At 38.4% G+C, this 22,409-nt stretch overlaps 1 protein-coding gene across 5 annotated transcripts; it reads right to left on the reverse strand.

The window, feature by feature from the left end:
* Window positions 1-1,800: 1,800 nt before the first annotated feature.
* LOC122056281 lies at window positions 1,801-22,123 on the reverse strand. Of its 5 annotated transcripts, none has more exons than XR_006133095.1 (4): window positions 21,469-22,123; window positions 20,616-20,682; window positions 20,362-20,497; window positions 1,801-1,927 (listed from the first exon to the last, which is right to left on the reverse strand). XR_006133095.1 is itself a non-coding variant. In XM_042618164.1 (3 exons), the coding sequence occupies exons 1-3, from the start codon at window positions 21,737-21,739 to the stop codon at window positions 20,488-20,490; spliced, it is 348 nt and encodes a 115-aa protein (XP_042474098.1). In that variant the 5' UTR covers window positions 21,740-22,123; the 3' UTR covers window positions 19,831-20,487. The 5 variants fall into 5 exon arrangements, 1 of the variants encoding a protein (XP_042474098.1); XR_006133094.1 differs by lacking the exon at window positions 1,801-1,927 and adding an exon at window positions 19,289-19,721; XR_006133092.1 differs by lacking the exon at window positions 1,801-1,927 and adding an exon at window positions 19,289-19,721 and having other exon boundaries at window positions 19,832-20,497.
* Between the last annotated feature and the right edge of the window lie 286 nt (window positions 22,124-22,409).

The following is a 22,409-nucleotide window of genomic DNA, read 5'->3' on the forward strand; positions in this document are numbered from 1 at the left end:
ACTCAATCATAAGGGTTCTGTCCAAAGCCTCTAAATATGATGAATTTCTAAAATTGGCAAGCTTTACATGCAGATGACCATCCAATCCCTGGACAAACTGAAGCATACGAGATTTGTCCTCAACAACTAATTCTGGACAAAATCTGGCCAACTGGTTAAACTCAGCATTATACTATGTCACCGTGTGGTTGTTCTGCTGCAGACTCAGAAAATCCTGCCTGTGAGTCATCTGATATGCTCGTGGGAAGTACCAGCTCTCAAAAGCCTCTCTAAAACTCGCCCAGGTGATGTTCATCTCTCCAATGATAGAACGTTGAGTATCCCACCAGGTGTCGGCTTCATCCCATAGATGGAAAGCAGTCAACTCTGCTTTCTCCCACTCGGAGCAAGCCATGTAGAAGAAGGTTCGCTCCATCGTCTCAATCCAGGGCTGAGCTACACTCGGATCAGTCTTTCTGCGGAATAGTGTGAATCTACTCTTCATCGACTCTGCCAAGGCTAGGATTTGGGCTCGTGTCGCGACAATATCAGTGAGGTGTGTAGAGATCGACGTGGGAACTAGTAGAATCCCTGGAGCTGGTGTTACAGGTAGTACCACTGGATAGACCGGGGGAGGTACTCCTGCTGCTGCTGCATAAGCGAGGGCAGATGCCGATGGTGGCACTGCTGGGTCGACATAAGTGGGCGTGGCTGAAGGTACAGTAGGTGGTGGTACCGGCTGTGGAGCCTCTACTACTGCTGGTGCGGGTGCTGGGTGCACTGTAGGCACTGGGGGCGCGGATGCCGCTGGTGTCGGGTACACGACAGGTCCAAGTGGCGGTGGTGCAGTGTATAATGTATGGGTGGGTACCTCTAACGAAGCCACCGGAGTCTGAGAGCCAGACGCGCCCGCAGTATCTTGAGTCTGTCCCTGACCGACAGGCTCAACCCTAGTAGGGATCTTTGGCGAGTCCAAAGATTCCATAGTCCTCTTACGTGGTCATCCAACACCACGTCTCGACGCAGCTGCACGTGTAGTTCTCCTCATATCTGTTAAGTTATAACTCAAATATTACTACAAGTAACAAAAATTATAAAATTACCCTTTTACCTATTTGTCGTCTGGAGATGTTCCGTCGCTGTCCAGTCCCATTTTACCTCAAAATTCTGAATGAGAAAATCGACGAAAACCTGTACAACTCGAAAATAAATACCCAAGTTGATACCAAATAAATTAGTATCAGATAAATATGAAAATCCAACACATGGAAATCAAACATCCTATACTTGTAACAACTTGACTCGCAAAACCAACAATACGAAAACCAAGCATCAGAAAACTTGGCTCTGATACCAAATAAACTAGTATCAAATTAATTTGAAAACTCGAAACTCGAAAGCAAGCATCGGAAAACCTAGCTCTGATACCAAATAAATTGTCACGCCGTGGAGGAGTCCTTGCCAGAAGAAATTTCGGCAACATCTCCCCTGTACGGGTGACAATCTGAAACTTTCTACAATACCCTCAGGGCCACATATACATCGGCCAACACGGCCGGAACAATAACAATAAAAATAAACAAACACCCACGCAGTTTAATAGTAAAACTAAACTAATGCAACGATAAGAAAAACTATCTCAAAAATCCTACTCAACTACACCCATAAAGTTCAAAACTTATATCCTACTCAACTACACCCATAAAACTCAAATCATGAAACAAATAAATCAACTCACCTCTTCTACCATCCAGGCAGGCATGTAGCAAAACATATCCAAATAAAACTCGATCGACAAATAAAATCCATACAATATCCATAGAGCAAAACTAGAACAAGTCTAAAACCTAGTCTAGATAACATAATAAGAAAACCAAAAGACCAAACAAACATCCTCACAATCTGGAGGGGGGGACTAGCAACTGGAACTCCTCCGGACAGCCTCAACCTGAAAATAGTAATATCAACGGGGTGAGTCAACTCCTCAGCGGGTAACTACTGACATGCATAGTAAGAAAATAACTAATAGCAATAATTATGCGTACAGTCTCCTAATATAAAAGTGATAAATGCAAACTAAAATAAATAGGAGAAAACTGTACTAACTAGGACCTGGATATAAGGATAACAAGGTCGTTAGACCGAGAAGTGTCAAAATCCTGTATGCATGTCAAACATATGCATCCACCAAATATGCAATAAATAAGTGCAGCAAACACAAGCAATAAATGCATCAATGCATATGATACCAATGACATGTCTTGATCACCCCTACTTCTTGTCAGCCGTCTCATACACGATGGTGAGACCGAGTGGGTAGGGCTATGACAACCGTGAACTCTACCATTACTACTCCTGATGAGTGACCGAGTGGACGGGATGCTGTCGGAGTACACCTATCCTCCTACCCCAAATCAGAAGTGGGGGAGCTCAATGCTCTCATCTCCCTGAGCCAGTCCAGAGGAGGGATCCTTGACGTGCTACCACGCTGCATTACGCTACCCATGAGTGGACCAATGGAGCACTCACAAAGCACCTGCCGGTACACACTATGCCTAAATAAAAACCACTAACCCATAAGTGGTTGTGTGTGCAGATCCATGTAACTGGCGATGAGCTCAATAATAATGGAGCTACCAATCGCTCAGCATACAATCATGTAGATGATGCATGACACTAAGCATGGCAATATCCTGAACCTATCCATATATATAAAATGTATACCATAGTATCAATGGGTCAAATCTGAAGATCTAAGGTACACAGGTCAGGTATGATAGAAACCCAGTCCGATATATCAAAAGGCATGGTATGTCATTACCTCTATGATCATAAGTAATCTGAAGGGTATAAACATGAATGCTAAACAGGTAACAATCAAAGCATGCTCAGATAATAGATAATGACATACCGATGCAGATATAAACATAACTATTACTCTTTGTTAAAATCTACTATGCATATCAAATGACCATATCAAAAGATAAGTCAAGGTACCCGCCTCCAATAAGAGGATCGTATCTGAAATAGATCTCTCATCGAGACACCGTCTCGAATCAAAGTCCTATAATAACATATATACAGATTTAGCTAATTGCATATAAATAAATTAGCTAAATCAAATCAAATCCTCAACTAGCATTATCAACCTAAACTTAATTAAATTCGAGTACAATTTATCCTTATCCTTTCCTATCTTCAAATCTGTGTACGCTACCACAATACTTCTACTTCTTACCTCAACACCAAGCCTCTTCTGTTGATCCACAATAGGTAGTTGCTGCCGGAATAGGGGTAGCTGTTGGAAACCCTCCTCACTACCCTAATCACAAGAAAAATTGAGACTCAACCAAGATATCTATACACCACTATAATTTAGTATCAATCTACCTTCCCCTTACCTCCAAGATCTCAACTAGGGCATGGGTGAGATCGGCTGCCAGCAATAGGGCAGAGGGGAAGCAGAGGATCATCAGCAGTGGTGTTCGAGTGCCGACGAGAAGGAGACGTCAGCTAGAGACTAGGGCACAGGTAAGAAATAGGAGAGGAGGGTGGAGCTAGGGCACGGCTTGACGTCTGGTCTCCCGGCGAGCTCCTGTTGACCGTGACCAAGGGAGGGAGATATCAAGTGATGCTTGTTGGCTGGCACAGAGGAGGTGGCTGGCGGTGTGTGACAGGGCGGGGTGGCATCGTCGGGCAGAGACGAGAGGAAGGCAGACGACGCTAGGGCAGAGGGGAGGTGGTTATGCTCAGCGATCGGAGGAAGGGGCTCGGCCGACGGTGGCTCGAGCGTCGCCGATGCTTGGGCAAAGATGGAAGAGAAGAGAGAAAGGAAACGGTGCTGGCACGATGGGGCAGGGAGGGGTTCGGGCAGTGCGAGAAGAAGAAGCGTGACCCTTGGTCGAGGCTTAAATCGCAAGAAGGCAATTGAAGCCATCGCGTGTGGCACCGGTTAGGAAAAGGGAGGAGACGGCGAAGGGTTGGCATCGGGCTTAGGGCATGGTAGAAGCGAAGGAAAATAGAGAATAACAAAAGAAAAAAAAGGAGAAAATATAAAAATCAAACATTTCTTCGCTTAAATGGGGTAGCCTAAAAAGGTTTTCCCGAGGCCCAATATTTATCCCCGTAAACTCGTCATACGAGCTCCAAAAAAATCTCAGAAAATTTTCAAAATTTTCAAAAAATTCCCTTATGGTGATTCGCCCATTTTTGGTATTTCACAATTTTTCAATAATCGATTTTCAAGCTGTGGCGAGACACTAGGCCTTCTTGGTTATTAGAGCAGCAATCACTTTCTAGACAAAGTCTTTTAGAGAAATTAAATATTTAATTTTATCTCTGAAAGCCCTAAGTCTAAAATTTTAGTAAAGAAAAATTAAGTTATGCATGATTTTGGAATCCAAAATTGATTCCTTCCTACAGGATTAACCAAGAATTTCTTAGTAATATATTTCTTTAAAATTTTTCTTATTTGTCCCTTATGGTATCTAAGGTACCAATTTAATCCATAGAATTTTCTAATATGTTGATTATCTGAGCATGCATTATTTTTCAAAATATCTACTTGTATTTTCAAATTATCATTTTCTAATCTCAATTTGTCATTTTCTATTTTGAATTTATCAAAATCTCTTAATTGAGAGACTGTTGTTAGAGTACATTTTAATTCCTTATTTTCTTTTATTTTTTTTATTTTCTATTTCTAATTTGCAAGACCCTTTCGACAATATTTTTATAAATTTAAATAATTGGTCAGGAGGTAGAGACCATACCTGACTTACCTTATCTATTTATGATACTCCCCTTATAGAGCTTCTTTCCTCCGACATTGCTCCCTCTTCATCGATGCTCTCGATGCTCATTGAGGAAGAGCTGATTTCATCTTTTGGTAGGTACTCTGCTATGAGAGTTGTTCTGACAATTTCCTCATTTTTAGCTTCTGATGACGACTCGGTGTCCATCAAGGAGTTAGAATCGGCTTCAATTGGTTCTTCGTAGAGCTTCAAGAACTTTTCCTAAAGTTCTTTTACACTTTGGTAGTTGTCGATTCTGTCGAGATCCTCCGCCAGTAGTACGCTTATTAGATGATATTTAGCCTTACCGTTTCACATGAAATCATCGCACTTCTTTTTGGTACAGAGGTGTTTTTCAATTCCTTCTCCATTTGTGTCCATTGGAGCTTTATAACAATATTTCATTATTAATAAATATTAAAATCTGTTTTAAGAAATACCTCCATTCGTCGCTTCTAAAATGCAAATTCCCCCTTGAACGTTAGTGGATAGATGTTAGCTTCGGCCATCTCATTGCTTCAGTCGATTGTTAGTCCTTCTGAGTCGTCCTGGCTCTGATACCACTTATTAGACTTATGGTGGCCGGCTAGAAGGGGGGTTGAATAGTCCGTACATAAAAATAAACAAAATGAACCTTTCTCGGACTTAAAGGAACACTTGCATTAAATAATAAAGAATCTGGAAAAGCAGAAGCTCGGAGGATTTACTTGGTTATAACCGGGGAGTTTGTTAATCCAAGGAAGTGAACGTGCACTAAAGATCTCCTTCAGGAGGAGAAGCCTCTTTACAGTAATGATGCACAGAAAATGAGAAGCTAAATGGAAACTAAAGCATGTACAAGTGTTGTTTTCAAGAATGCTTATTGATCCAAAGCTTCTGTACCAAGGCTGTATTTATAGCCTTGGTTGGGGCACCTGGAAGGGTTCCAGGCATCTGGAGTGGGATAGAATTCTATCCCCGATGTATTGGTCAAAGTCCACACGAATCATGATAAAATTTAGGTTACGGGCGCCCGGTATGGGTCCGGGCGCCCGGTATGGGTCCGGGCTCCCGGTATGGGTCCGAGCGCCTGGAATGAGTCCGGGCACCCGACACACAAAGTCAACCTGGTTGACATTTTTGGTCCAAGCCCTTTGCTCTGGTTCTGCTCGCCTCGGTCTGGGTCTTCCACTCCTGCTCCGCTCGCTTGGGTGATTTCAGTCATCCGAAATAGGACCCACCTAAACCCAACTTCCGGCCTTCTCATGCAACCTTCCGCTTCAGCTTCTCGTCCCTCAGAATCGTCACGTGCTTCCTTCTCATTTGCCATCGTACTCTTCCGCAGCTCTCCGTCCCTTAGACGCACCGAGCCTGTCGGGTCTCTCCCGTGCCAACCTTCTCACTAGCTGCGTCTTTTGCTCCTCGAGCAATCTTCCGCTCCGGCTTCTCGTCCCTCGGAAACACCGCACGCTCCCTTCTCGTCCGTCGATGTATTCTTCCGCAACACCTCGTCCCTCAGACGTACCGAGCCTGTCGGCTCTTTCCCATGCCGTCCTTCTCGCTAGTTGCGTCTTTTGCCCAACTTCCTATGCTCATACTCTCCTGCATACTTAGACACAAGGTTAAACACAACATGACCTAACCTAACTTGGTTGATCACATCAAAACTACCTTGGGATTCCAACAATTCTTTCTCAGACTTAGATGATGATTATTAACTCCACGTTTCTTTGAGGTTCTTGTAATTGGACTTTTTTGACCTTTGTCCTTTTTTACTTTTCAATTTTGGACAATTGGCCTTGATATTATAGATCCTGTGTAGACCGGTAAGAAGGGAGAGGGTGAATTACCTGCAATAGAAGGTAGCACCTTTCTTGATCTTTGGACTTTAGTTAACACACACTAATTAAAAATTAATAACATAAAAATAAAAAGGGGCACTAAGAATTACTTGGTTTGTAACCAAAGAGATCACTAATCCAAGGCAGTTGAACGCACACTATCAAGCTCCTTCTTTGACAGAGTTGAAGGCAATAGCCCCTTACAACGTATAAGAACAAGAAGAACTAAAACACAAATTCACAAATGTAACTACAGTGTGTTGTGTTAAACTTTGAGGACTAGGGCTCTATTTATAGTCTACTGGTTGAACTAGTCGTTTGCTGACATGGTAACTCCCGAGCACCTAGGATTTATTTATAGTCCACTAATCAAACTAGTCTTTTGCTGACATGGCAACTCTCGAGTGCCTGGACGTGGTTGCCTCAATCCACTCTACAATGGCTCTTCGTCAATGAAGTTATCACTGTCTGGGAGCCTAGGCTGGTTTGAGAGTCTGGAGTCTTGCTGACGTGGACTCTAAATTTGATCCTCGCTACAACTGCTCAACGAAGCACCCAAGTTTGTATGAGCACCCAGACCTTGTCCAAGAACATAGAGTCTAGGTGTCTGGACTTGATCCAGGCACCTGGACAAGTCACCTTAATTTGACTTGTCTGGTATCTTCTCCGGTCGCTTAGGTGATTCTTCGGCCATCCAGAGTTGAGCTCATCCAAATCCAACTCCGGTATTCTCCTCGACTAGCCTTCCTCCTCGACTTCTCGTCCATCGGAAGCGTCGCGCATGCCCTTCTCTTTCGCCGGTGTACTCTTCCACAGATTTTGGTCTCTTGGATGCACCAAGCCCGTCGACTCACTTCTCGTGCTATCCTTCTTGTCCGCTATGTCTTCCACTCAAGTTCTTGTGTTCCTAAGTCTTTGCACACTTAGAAACAAGGCATCAAAAAATACAGAGTCTAACTTAACCCAATTGATTGCATCAAAACTCACCTGGGATACTTACATATATGCCCTTCATCACAGTTGTAGCACCTTACTTTTCTCTTCCTCCAAAGTAGCATTGTTGTCTATTTTTATTAAAGTTGTTAGATTTAAAAAACTTTATAAATTTTCTTGCCATAAATGTTTCTTTGTCTTCGTCGAGAAATGACTCTAAATCTGGTTCATTATTCTTAATTTTTAGTACTAAGTTCTAAGTTGACTTTTCTTTATTTCTTGAGCCTGCACATTTTGACTTATGTAATTCTAAAGTTAAAAATAAACTTTCTAAACTACTTACCTCAAGGTCTTTGGAGATGTAATAGAAGTCTATGATTGATGTCCATTCTAGGGTTCTTGGAAATACATTTAATGTGTATCTTAGAGAGTCTCTATTTGTTATTGTTTCTCCAAAGTTTTTCAGCCCAGTGATAACCTCTTTTAGCTTTACGTATAGTTGAGCAACTGTTTCTCCTTCTTTTAGTCATAGATTGCTCATTTAATTTTAGAGTAGGTCCCGTATTACTAGTTTAGTCTCCAAGATTTCTTCATGAAGTTTTAGGAACTTCTTTCAGAGTTCTTTTGCTGAGTTGTAAGAGTCGATTCAGTTAACTTCTTGAGGCAGTAGTACACTCAAAAGGTGGAACTCAGCCTTTCCGTTTGCCATGAACTAGATCTGCTGCTTCTTGTTCCAAAGGTGCTCTTATTTTTCTTCTCCATTCTCATCCTGAGTGATTTAGATAAATCCATAAGTGTACGGAAATATCGTCAAGTAATAAAATATTGATTCACAGGGACTATTGATAAAATACTAGATGAGTTTATAAAACAAGTTATCTAAACGATCAGGGTTGTACTGTCACGAGAGCAAGAGACAGAGAGAGAGTTGAGAGCAATTAAAAGAGAGGAAGTGAACAAAGGGGGAAAATAATTTTAGGACATTGATTTCACCCAAATGATTATAAACATCTAATCTATACTTAATTTCCTATCCTCAATAGTGGTTCAGGTAAGTAGACTAACCTTTGTATCTGATGTAAACTTTTAGAATTACACTAGAGTATCAATTCCAATTATCACCTACTTTCGAAATGGTCAAAATTAGAGATCACTTCCTAAGGGGACTTTGTCACAAAATCCCTCAACCCTTAATAACCATTCTCCTACTACGTGTCGATGAATTAGGATTGAGCCATTAAACTCTATGTTAGCCTAGGGTCCTCACGACATACCGATCTACTCTCGTAGCCGACTCTCCGCGTCTCGATTGTCTACAGGTTGGAGGATTGGGTTCTTCTCTCGGTCCATCCCTAAATCCCTGTGGGATATGATTCTCATGCTTTTGGCAGCGAGATTGTGTGTACATAGTAGACCCATACCATAAACCTACATTTCATTGAATAAGAAATATGCAAACACAATAGATTAAACAGAATAGTGTTTACATATCAAAGAGGCTAATCCCTACTCCCATAATCAAGAGAACTACTCCATAACAAGGGAATTACAAATCAAAGACATTAAGAGAATCATTCATACAATCCAAAACAGAGAATAGAGGAAGAAATGCTTAGCTAGAAGATTGACAGTATCTTTGGAATGGTTCCTTGCACCGGACATGGATGGATTGTCAAAATGGATAAAGATGGTTGCTCTAGGGTTTCCCCAAGAGGGGAAAACCCTCTCCCTAGGAAGCGGATGAGATCCCTGATCCAAGATCCACAAGCAAGGGTTTGCTTGATCCTTTTATACTTCCACCAAACTGTCCAGATCTATAGATTTGTTGGCCTCCATAAAAATAGTTTTTTGTACCCTTAAAACTAGTTTTCTTGTGTTGGACCTTGAATCAAAGTTGTAGATCGTGAAATTATCTATATTTTGATAGGTGGTATGACTTGTGGCTCAAATCCAACTGAAAGTTATGGTCATTCGAAGTCTGGTCTGCAATATAGTCCAAGATTGACATGACCTGTGCCGGCTGGCAAGGGCGCCTATGTTCGGTTAGGGAAAATGGCCAAAATTGACATGAGTAATGCCCGCCAACACAGATGGTCATAGTGGACTCTGTTTGGAGTGTTTTGGTGTTATTTTGCACCTGATTTCTTCCATATGAACATGTTTATGTCATGGGGCATTATCGAAGCATATTCTTTGATTAAAACATAATTTGAATGGTCTTTTAAATCCTTTTTGTTCATGGATGCTTCGTGTGTTTGGCTCGATAATGAGGCTCAATGATGAGGCATTGTTAACCTGTGTTGAGCCTTTTTCCACTCCATTCTTTATCTTTCTTGGTCGTAGAAGTATGCTCGTGTCATGAGACACCGTCAGAGCGTGCTCCTTGCTCCAACTTCACATTCGATCATCCATTTTAGCTCCAAATTTACATCATATCAATGAAAATAAGCAAAGAACAGTTCTCCAAACTAAAAGAGTAAAAGTAATCAAATTCAAAGAAATAGAGTGTGTGAATGAAAATTACGCTCATGAAATGTAACAAGATATATAATAAATGATGCTTGAAAATATATATAATCTACACTCATCAAATACCACTAGACTTAAACCTTTGCTCGTCCTCAAATAAAACCTACAAACTAAATTTATGTGTGTAAATGGCGCGTTATAATCCCTAGTGAATTAGTCTAATCCTATCATATAGTTTCACTAATGAGCAAGATAACAAAATTATTTGAATGTAACCTTGGTATAAGTTCTCCGTGCTCAATGCAATGAGTGACTCGACTGTTTCTAGTTTTAACTTCTAATCCTAGTCAAATCATTATCTAACCGTGTTCCTAATGCTTCTGGCAATAGGAACTTGTTACACACAAGGTTCGTCCCCCTCAAAGTCTACATAAGGTTTCAAAGGAATATTCAGTATCAAAAGAAACATAATAGTTATTTCCCCAGTAACCTAGCTAACTCCGTCTCAAATGGGTAATTTGTTAGTTTCCACTTACGACAACAATTTTCTATCCTATATTCTCTTCTCTTTTTTTTTACGACAACTATTTTCTAACTCGTTAAAACTAATTTTTTGAAAGAAAATTTTTAAAAATAAATATAATAAACATAAATTTTTAAAAATATTTATGTGAGTAGATAATATCTTTATTTTTTACAATAAAAATTTTTAACACAAAACATTAATAGCAGGCATGCAAAATAATTAATTTGATTAAAAAAATTAAAAACTAAAGCAAATTAAATTTAAAGCATGCATAAAAATTAATTCAATTTAGACTAAGCATAATTTAAGAACTCAAAATAAGTTCTGCCTACTAGATTTATCAAAAAGTTTTGTCAGATAATTTTTTTCCACTTTTGTAATTTGGCCCCAATAGTTCCTAATATACCAAATAAGTCCACTATAATTTTTGAAATATGAAAATTTTGAACATTCATTATTCTTTTTCAAGGATTCTATTTGTTCTTTTAACTTAGAATTTTCCATTTGAACTTTATCAAAGAGTTATAATGGACATACATTAGCTAATTTTGTTTTTAAATCAATATTTTCTTTTTTTTAATTTATTATTCTTAGTCTTAAGTTTGCATATTGATCTAGACATTAGGGTTATATCATAATATAACTCATTAGGAGGTAGAAGACATACCTCACTTACCAGATCTGATCTGAAACTAGATTCTTTCTCTTCGTTGTTGTCATCTTCTAATGTAACTCCCCCTTCATCGATGCTCTACATTAGGTGACTCGCCATTAATGCTAGTCTGACATATTCTTCCAGTTTGAACTCTGATGATGACTCATCCCAAGTTACGTTCAGATTCTTATGCTTTGATTTGTTTGGCCCTTTGTTTTTATCCTTCCTTTTTAGCTTCGGACAGTCATCCTTGATGAGTCATTCTTCTTGGCAGTTGTAGAATTTAACTTTCCTCTTCCTCAAAGAGAACTTCTTGGCCTACGACTTGTTAAATTTGTTAGATTTAAAAAATTTTAAAAATTTTCTTTCTATGAAAGCTGCTTCGTTTTCGTCTAACGATGTGTTGGACTCCAATTTTTCTTTTCTATCTTTCAGTACTAGATTCTAACTTGGCTCCTTTTCTTTCCTTTTAGACCTACGCATCTCAACTCGTGTAATTCGAAAGTAGAAAATAAGTTTTCTAATATACTTACCTCGAGGCTTTGGAGATGTAGAAAGAGTCTACTATAGACGTCCACTCAGGTGTTCTTGGAAAAGCATTTAAAGTATACCTTAGCGAATCTCGATTTATTACCATTTCTCCAAAATTTGTGAGTTTGGTAATCAGCTCCTTTATTCTTATGTGTAGATGAGCGACTATTTCTTCTTTTTCCACCTAGAGGTTGCTGAGTTAGTTTTGGAGCAAGTCTCGCCTTGCAAGTTTGGCCTCTGAGGTCCCTTCATGCAACTCCAAGAACTTCTCCCAGAGTTCTTTGGTAGATTCATAGGCTCTGATCCGGTGATTTCTTATAGTGGTAGAACACTCAGTAGATAGAATTTTACTTTGTCGTTTGTCATGAAATCATCTTGCTCCTTCTTGCTCCACAAATGTCCTTCTTTTTGTCGCTGTGCTGATTTTTGGGTGCTACAAATCCATATTTGATACTTAACAAAATTTCAAAATCAATCTTAAAAAATACCTCCATTCTCTTCTTCCATGTGGTGAAATCTCCCTCGAACCTTGGCTTGTGAATACTTGGTCCGGCCATTTCTGTGTTGCTTTAGTTGACGATTAGTCTTTCTAAGGCGTCCAGGATCTGATACTAATTGTAGGTCTGCATTATGCAGAGCTAGAGGGGTGAATAGCCCTGAAATTAAAGTTAGCCAAATCTCTTACTTTTTCTTAGCAAGGATACTCAAATTAATTAAGCAATTAAAATATGTAACATAAAATAAACAACTTAAAAATAATAAGTAAGAAGGTTAGGGTTTACTTGGTTATAAGTTAGGTAGTTGTTAATCCAAAATAATAATAAAAGCTCTTCTAGAATGACTCCTTCGTTGAAGGCGAAGTAGCCTCTTACATACTTTAAAAACTCAAAAAAAAAGACTAGGAATTGAATACAAGAGTCGCTGAATAATTCCTATCTCTAGGGAGACTTTTTATAGCCTCCTGGGATCAGTTACCTTTGCTTGGAGGTGCCTCCAAAGCATTTCAAGGCACCTCCAAGTGAATAAAATTTTATCCACTATGCAACAGTCAACCACCGACTTTCTGCGTTTGTGGGCACCTTCAGCTTCCTTGAGGGCACCTCCATCAAGAGGCTCGAGGGTGCCTTTGTCCTCCTCCAAGGTATCTCTAAGGGAGTCATGAGGGCACCTCCAACTTTGTCAAGGGTGCCTCCAATAGGAGGTACGAGGGCGCCTCCAGCTTCTTCCAAGGCACCTCCAAAAGCCTTGCACAGCACTCCAAGGGTTGGTCTTCGAGTGGGTGATGTTCTAGTAGTCCAGAGTTGAGCTCATGTAAAGACCAACCCTTGGAGTGTTGTGCAAGGCTTTTGGAGACGCCTTAGAGGAAGCTGGAGGTACCCTCGCGCCTCCTATTGGAGGCACCTGGTACGAAATTAGAGGTGCCCTCGTGACCTTAATTACATGAATGGCTACAACATCTCGGATCACTTCGTAAGCTATTGATCCACAACTGCATCCAATTAGGATCGCTTCCAAAGGGTCTACAAGACCTCAGTTTGCTGAAATATTTGTTCATTGAAGAGTGTTGCCTACAACTTCAAAGAAGATGCACTAGGGTGGCAGGCGAAGATTGACCGAACATTACTCGTGTGCCAGATATTCGTATATCTCCAAGAGGTACAACTTAAAATCAGCCAGTTGAAAATTCAAAGTTTGATAAAAAGATAATTATTCCTTTTCCTCAAACTTAAGTAACTATTATTGTAGTCTTACATATTTGTTATTTTCAAACAAAAAAAAAATCCTTTTATTAATTAATACAAACCAAATGTAGAAAAAAGAAAAATATTTATCTCATTTTCATGAATAACATACGGAATGAATAATCCTATTACATTTTCATCATATTTCTTTTCTGAAGAGAAATGATTTTACATCACTTGAGTTTTATATGTATGATATTATGATTTTATCACATCATTTAATTTGGTAGACGTTTGATTGCATTAATATAATTATTGGGTTTTGTTGTTGTTGGTGTGGTGGTGTTGTGATCAACTTCTCTTACTATTATTTTTGCAGTTAGAGTGATTGAGGAAGCTCAATGTTGTGGTCCATTTGATAGGTTCTTCCCCGCAGGATCCAGAGGTAAGATACAATGTAATGTGCTTCTTTTTTGGTCTAACATAGTAACATGTGGTTATTTATTTAAAAAATAACAGAGTGCTCAAACTTTTTTCACAGACACATAATTGCAAACTGACAGCATGGGAGCAGAGCAGAGCACTTCGTTCTACGCACTACTGACCACCGTTGTCACTTGTCAGGGGTTTTACTAAATATTTATTTTAAATTTACTTTGTGAGTAATTAAAATTGTTGAAACAAAAGATATGTGATTAGCTGTGGAATTATTTTTGAATCATCCAATTAGATAGATCTGATCGAGTCACCTAGACTGCCTGAGTCAGAAAATTACAAAACTACTTTGTGCATGATTAAACTTACAAAACAAAAAATAATAATAATAATAATTTACAATTGTTCCATTAAGAAATATGAAATAGATTAAAATTTATATTATATTTACTTGATTGTTTCTATGAATTAATTTAGTGCACGATGAAAGAAAATAAATATTAAATTTTCATTGATGATTAAATTAGAAAAATTAACGGTACACATATTTATCTCTATTTGCTTGATGATGTCTTTTATATTTGCTTGTCCTTTTCTTTCAGGTTCAATTGTTGTTATTCTATTAAACTTTATTAATGAGACTTATATAAATATCTTGAACTTTAAAAATAACATAGGGAAGCTGTGGAGAATCCCTTAAATAGAAACTAGATTCATCATGAAAAATAAAAAACTAACAAATAACATGAGTGATTATGTCGAAAGAGTCTTCTAAACGAAGTAATACGAGACAAAACTGACTCATCGCTCGTAAGGAAGTATGTAACTTTTCAACTAAATTAATAAAGCAACTGGTTTAACTCTTGTTCCATAGAACTTCAGTTCTATAATTTACAAAAGACGTGAGATTATTTATGCTAGATTAGTGAAAAATAACTTTCTATATTAGATTATTTATGCTAGATTAGTAAAAATTAACTTTCTATAAATATAGAACATTTGCTAGTGCTTTAAAAAGAGCTTTCAAGTCTTTTGTTGTGCGTTCATACGCTTTGATCAAATTGAGCTAATTTTTCTTACTAAGTGGATTGCAGGTCATTCATCCTATTCTTATGTGAGGTATTTTATTGAATGGGTTGTGAGTCATTCACCCTACATATGTATGAACATGTGCACACACATGATGTATTTCATATCGAGTAAATTACGAGTTATTTTTCCATGTACATGTTGGATATATGTGAATGGAGCAGAGGTGGAAGAGACATGAAGGTCCATTGTGAATGACACTTTAGTCTCACATTGAGAGTTTTAAGGCATTTTGGTTGGTTTATATTGATTCACATGCTTTGATGATGTGAACAAATGCATGGGGAGAGGCTCTCTCTCACGCGTGGGTGCACAGGAGGGTGCAAATCCAGGACCCGAATTGCACTGAGCCAAGTTGACTTATGTGCAAGCACAACCTGCGAATGTCAAACCGGTCGGGGCAAAATTTGCCTAAGTGGAACAACTAATATTTTGGCATGTAAACCTTTTTGTTGTTTGTGTAACAAATACATTAAACAAAGATTAATGAAGCCAAGTGAAACGTTGGCGTTTCACAACTGATAAATAATGATCATTAAATAATCATTAACACTGCCCATCCACAGGCAAAAGGTTATACACATAGAAAAGCAGCAGCAACAGAAGTTCTCCACCTACGTTCCCCTTCTCCTCTATCGTGCATCTCTTGCTCAGCGGAATGCTCGTGATAGTAATCGGATACCTCTCAGTTCGCCGTAACCATTAGTGCTTGGTGGGAATTACGGTTCACCGTTGTATCCTAGAAAACAGACGACCCGAGGAAAACTCGAAGTACAGCCGGAGGTGAGGCGAATCTATTTTAAAGAAACTGCGTTCATCACATGCCTCGATTCGCTTAGTGTGCTCGCACTATCAATTTCTCTGCTTCGCCCGCCTGGTTATTTTGTTCATCCAGCAGAAGTTCACTCGACTGCTTCGCCCCACCAGACTCTCGCTCAGCCTATCCTCTCGCCCGATCGGCTGCCTATCTGTTTTGGTCGACCGGCCACTTGCTCGACCAGTTTGCTTCGCCCAACCGGCCACTCGCTCGGCCTGTCTGCTTCGCTTGACCGGTCTCTCGCTCGATCTGTCTACTTTTCTTGATCGGCCACTTACTCGGCCTGTCTACTTCGCCTAACCTGCCACTCTCTCGGCCAGTCTGCTTCGCTCGACCGACCTCTCGCTCGGTCTGTCTACTTCGCACGACTGGCCACTCGCTAGGCCCATCTGCTTCGCCCGACCGACCACTCGCTCAAACTTAATTTGCTACTCAGACTCGGAGCTCAGTCTGCACTCAGTAATTAGTACAAATCAGACTCTACTGGTAACCTGAGATTATCAGCTCAGGTGATTTTGATAGATAAGTTGGATTTAATTTCAGTATAATTTAAATTCAACTAATACCTCGTAAATCTCTAGCAATAGATTGTTTTATCAAACAATCTTTAAACAGACTCGGTTTTGTTAAGATGGCCACAAAATAGAATATTTGAGGTGCAATAGACTCAACACATGAAGGCCCCCTCCGCCCGATTGGAACTGTGTCAATCAATCACGGGGAAAAGCTAGAGAAATTCAGTGGACTGAACTTCAAGAGGTGGTAGTAGAAGATTCTCTTCTACTTGACCACGCTCAATATGGCTCGGTTCTTGACTGAGGACCCTCCCAAGCGTGCTGAGGATGTTGATGCACAGACCATCAGTGTAGTGGAGGCATAGACTCATTCTGAGTTCGTTTGCCGAAACTACATCCTCAACTGTCTTACCGACTAGCTATATGTTATGTATAGCATAAAGAGAACAATTAAGGAGTTGTGGGAGTCCCTAGATAAGAAGTATAAAATGGAGGATGGAGGGGTCAGAAGTTCATCATGGGTCGATTCCTGGACTACAATATGGTTGACTCCAAAACGGTGATCAGTCAAGTCCATGAGCTTCAGGTGATCTTGCATAAGATCTACTCAGAAGGGATAGTTTTAAGTAAAAACTTCCAGGTGGCTGCTATCATTGAGAAGTTGCCCTCCGACTGGAAGGACTTCAAGAACTACCTAAAGCACAAGTAAAAGGAGATGAATGTGGAGGAACTCATTGTTAGACTTCGCATCGAAGAAGACAACAAGAGTTCAGAGAGAAAGTTGTTCTCTCAAGCTACTGTGAAAGCCAACATGGTCAAGCACGGTCAAGGCTTGAAATGGAAGAACCCCAAATCTTCCAAGATGAGACCCAGAGGAGGCATCAGCAAGAAGAAGTTCTCTGGGAAGTTCTTCAATTGTGACCGAGTGGGTCACAAATCTTCAGAGTGCAGAGAGCCGATGAGGAAGCAGGAGGCTAACCTGAACAAAAGACCAGAAATGGACGACCTCTACGTTATGGTCTCTGAACTGAACCAGATTGGTTCAAATCCGCGGCAATGGTGGATTGATACTGGAGCCACCAGGCATGTGTGCTACAACAAGGAGCTACTCTATAACTTCGAAGAAGTCATTGGAGATAAGTTGTTCATGGGGAACTCAACAACCTCGGACATCATGAGCCAAGAAAAAGTAGTGCTGAAGATGATCTTAGACAAGGGCCTTACTTTGAACAATGTGTTATATGTTTCGGAGATTTGGGAAAATCTAGTGTCCGGGTCATTGTTAAACAAGCATGGCTTTCGCATTGTTTTTGGGTTAGACAGGATTGTACTATCTAAGAATGGAATGTTTGTTGGAAGAGGCAATGTATCTGATAGGCTATTTAAGCTCAATGTAATGGTCATTAGACTTAAGATAAATAAAAATGAAAACTCTTCCATATATATACTTGAGTCTTCATGTTTGTGGCATGGTAGACTAGAATATGTTAACTATAATGTATTGCATAAATTAATAAATATACAAAGCATACCTACATTCCACCTTGACCCGAAACACAAGTGTGAGATTTGCGTTGAAGAAAAAATAATAACGTCATCCTTTCAACATATTGAAAGAAGCAATGAACCACTCAGGGCAATTCACATGGACGTGTGCGACCTCAAAGGTACACCAACATGTGGTGGGAATAAATACTTCATCACTTTTGTAGATGATAACACAAAATATTGTTATGTGTATCTTTTCAAAAGTAAGGATGAAGCTATAGAGAAATTTATACTCTATAAGATTGAGGTTGAAAACTAGCTTATTAGAAAGATTAAGGTGGTTCGAAGTGACCGAGACGGTGAATATGTATCACCATTTGCTGAGTTATGTGTTGAACATGAGATCAGACATGAAATTACAACTCTTTATACTCCTTAGCAAAATGGAGTTGCTGAGCGAAAGAATCTAACTCTAAAGGAGATGATGAATGATCTTTCATTGAGCTCTGGACTGCCAAAGTTCATGTGGGGAGAAGAGGCAATCTCGATCCCCAAAAAATAGCGTAGTAAACCCAAGTCTTTCTTAGCAAAATAACGATCTAATTCAAACTTCAAAGACTCAATTCCATCAAAATCATTACCAGTAATTATCATGTCATCCACATATAAAGATAAAAGTATACGACCTGCACGCATACTCTTAACAAATAAACCTGAATCATGATTACTAGGATGAAAGCCAAGCGAGGTAATCACCATGATGAACTTCGCAAACCAAGCACGTGTTCCTTATTTGAATCTAGAGAGACCTTTGCGAAGCCTACAAACTTCACCAGATCGGTGAGCAACTCCAAAAGGAGGTACCATATACACTTCTTCTTGAAGATCACCATTCAAGAAAGCATTCTTGACATCTATCTAAGATATTTTCCATTGATGAACAAAGACAATGACAATTAACATATGAACAGTGGTCATTTTAGCAAAGTTTCCTCATAATTCATGTCATACTCCTGAGAGTAACCTTTAGCAACAAGATAAGCTTTGTATCATTTGACAGAACCATCAGATTTAGCTTTGATCTTATAAATCCAACGAAAACCAATGGCGTGTTTCCCTAGTGGTAAAGGTACACTACAAGAAAACATGGTTTTGGAGACGAAAAATTCTGTCTCTGAAAATCATTTTTCTATCTCTAAAGAATGTTTGAAATAGAATATTCTATCTTAAAAATCCGTTAGTGAAAGCCCCGTAGCTAATTTTGAGACAGAAATATTCCATCTCTAATTTCAAAAAAACATATTTAAAAACTATTTATAAATTTGTTTTTAATTTGACTAAATGAAATTAATTTCAAATACAAATTTTGTTTCTAATTTTGTTTTAAATTTGTCTTTAATCTGTCTCAAATTACTTAACAAATATAATCTTTAATCTGTTTATCAATCCATTTATAATTCTATTTATAAATCCACATATAAATTTATTTTCAAATTTATCACTAAGTTTATCTATATTTCATATCTACATATTACTTTACAATAAGCACTCACAAATTTCAAATAAATTAAAAATATTAAAATAACTAATTTCTAAATCCAAAAGTACAATATGATTACCATTGAGATAAATAAACATTCACATAGTCTTGAGATAAAAGCAATCATACATTAGGATTCCAATTTTCTTTTCCTTTTAATAATTTCTTCCTCCATCCTCTTGCTAGTAGTATGCATGTCTTAAATTTCTTGTGATAATTCTTTATTCTTCTTATTAGAACAAATCTATTGAAACTTTAATTATTTGATCTTCCAAAGTGTCGATCACGTTGAAGTTCATACACCATCCCCTTACATGATTCACCCATCACATCACTGTAGACCGCCACCCTCTAGCAAAATTTCCACCCACCACATCACATCATTATTGAAGATTGAATGAAGAATGAGTAGAGTAGTCATCAACATTTTGTTTTTCTCTATTTTATTCCTGTTCATATTACATTAACTTATATTAGTCTAATAAATATAAAAATAAACAAATGAGATACATACATGATATAATATAAAAATAATGAACAATTAATTATTTTAACTTACACTAACTCAGGTCGATTTGTTATCCGCGAACTCTCTGATATCGTTGCTAAAAATTAAAAGAAGAATGCAGACAGATTTTCTAATAATATAAACAAATATTTTGAATCTTTGTAAAGGCTTCACATAGAACTTGAAGATTGTCAAATATTCCAAATAAATGGAAATATCATTTACACCTATGAAAGTGTCATCTGAAAGGTTAGAGAAAAACAATTAGTTATTGGCTAAGTCAAGGAAGTTAAAAATTCAATCTGGTAAAAATTTTCTTCTCTATATGTCAGAGAAAAACATTAAGTTATTATTCAACTAATATTCATAATGCATAACTTCCTTTGAACACCATGTCTGCTATTGTATAAACCAAGATGCAAGGAAGTTTGGTAGGAAATCAAGTCCTTTTAAAACTGTAGGTTACTTGCAAGGAAAATCCAGTTGAAGAAAAAATTATTAAAATAGGCTTTAAAGCAGCCAAGTGTAATATAATACATCAACAGTAACAATAAGATGAGAAGGAACTAGTAAAGAAATACCTTCTTTTAGTGATCAGAGAGATTTGAAGAAGATAGCCTCATCTTTGAAAGTTGAAAATAAACCCTTTGCAATAAGAACAAAACCTTGGATCTTAACTTCATCAAGTAGTGCAACCATTGGCAATTTTATGAATTACTGAAGAGATGAAAAACAGGCAGTGAAATGGTTTGAAGAACATTATTGCATTTACAATGCACCATAAGCTTATGAAGGGAAATGAATGTTGAAAGATAAAAGGGAAATTTGGGAGTACCTTTTTTTTGTGATGATCAACTCTAATGAAGAAATTCTCCAACTATTCGCAACAACTCTGCAAATGACTAAGAAAACACAGACACATTCAATGAGTTCAGCTCGAATAGTGTTGAAAAATTACTCATACCACACCTTGCACAAGAAAGGAACAAAACTAAAGACAAGGACTGCACAACTCAAGAGGAAATATAAACATAAGTAAGAGATTGCAATTGCAAAATAATCACAGTAACTAATTTAATATAGTATCCAGAAATCTTGTGACAGAAATGGAGGACACAGGTTGAACTAATTTCCAAGCCTTTGGCAAGCAAGTTGGCACGCCATTGACAATGAATTGAAGCAAAATAATTAAGCAATTGCTTGTAAGAAAGGTTCTAGTGTGTGGAACTCAACCTATTTGGAGAATCAAAAGCCAAAACTTGCAAAAGGAAACACAGACTAAAATCAAAATCAACTAAGCAGAAGAAACACTAAAGAAATATTAATCAACAAAATATCACATTGGTAGAATCAACATTGAAGTAAACAAGAAATGTCAAAGAATAAAGGTTTGTCTCGACAACAAGCATTGCTATTCGAAATGGACGTATGTTGAAGTTTAATTCCAGAAAAATTAAGAAATTTACAACATGAAGATCATATTTTGCAGAAGAGAACAGATTGTCAATGGAAAAAAAATCAATCTTTAGTTGGAAAGCAAGAAGAAATAGAAAATGTAGAGGAAGTAGATGTCGATCATCCAGTAGCCAACAAATGCAGCAACTATCACACCAAAATCAATCCCTAATCCAACACGAAAGGAAATGCCGCTCGACAAAATCGCTTGGTTTTCAATCGGGCCTACTCACCTATTCTGATGGTCACTTCTTCCACTTCCAGGTGGCATTTCGGCGGCAGGTCGAAGGCGGAGGCGGGAAGGCGCTTGCGCACAATGTCGATGTCGAAGATGATCACACCAAAGGTGGGATCGGTGACCATGATCTCCTTAATCAGGAATTTAAGGAACAACTCCTCCTGCACCCACCCAACCACCCTACAGAGTGTCGTAGCTGAGGTTCCCCCGCACCTCGCTGTCGAAGTAGGTGAGCCTGTCTTCGTAGTGCGCATAGCAGGGGCCATAGAGTCAGACCTCGAGGAGACCGGAGGCGTTGTCGTAGGAGAAGCACTTGATGGACTTGGGGATCAACTTGTCGAGGAGGTTGTGGTTCCAGAGGAGGTCATGGATGGTGGTGGAGCATGGGTGGATTTAAAAACTTAGATTCTAAAATGTGATTTGGGGAAAGAAAAAACCTTGATTTGGTCGCTTTCGATCTTGGCGAAGGTGACGATGTTGAGCACTGGAGGCTTACCAATGGCGGCTTTGAAGCGGCTTCGAGCGTCCTTGCCGCTGTGGGCGTCCTTGTCGTAGCCCAGGCGTCCTCATCGCCATGCGAGGTGCACGACTTGCTCGTGAGGAGGCTCGGTTACAAGAAGGAATTAGGTCAAGAGCGATGAAAGCGGAAAGGGAAAAGAAATAATAAGTTAAAGAGAAAATAAATTATTTATATTTATATATATTTAATACTATTTTTTTAATAATTTATATGATATATTATTTTAAATTTATTTTATATTTTATCTTAAATTCTTTTTAGATATTATATTTTTTAAAAATGAAATACATTTGTATTTTTTAACAAATCTATGTAAATTTAAAATGGATTTTTTTTCATCTCAAATTTTCATTAAATTTTAAAGAAATTTTTGATAAAAAATATACAATTTCAAATTCTATTTATAATTTATATTT

Source organism: Zingiber officinale, chromosome 3B (assembly GCF_018446385.1).
Source record: "Zingiber officinale cultivar Zhangliang chromosome 3B, Zo_v1.1, whole genome shotgun sequence".
In the NCBI taxonomy this organism is placed as follows: Eukaryota; Viridiplantae; Streptophyta; class Magnoliopsida; order Zingiberales; family Zingiberaceae; genus Zingiber; species Zingiber officinale.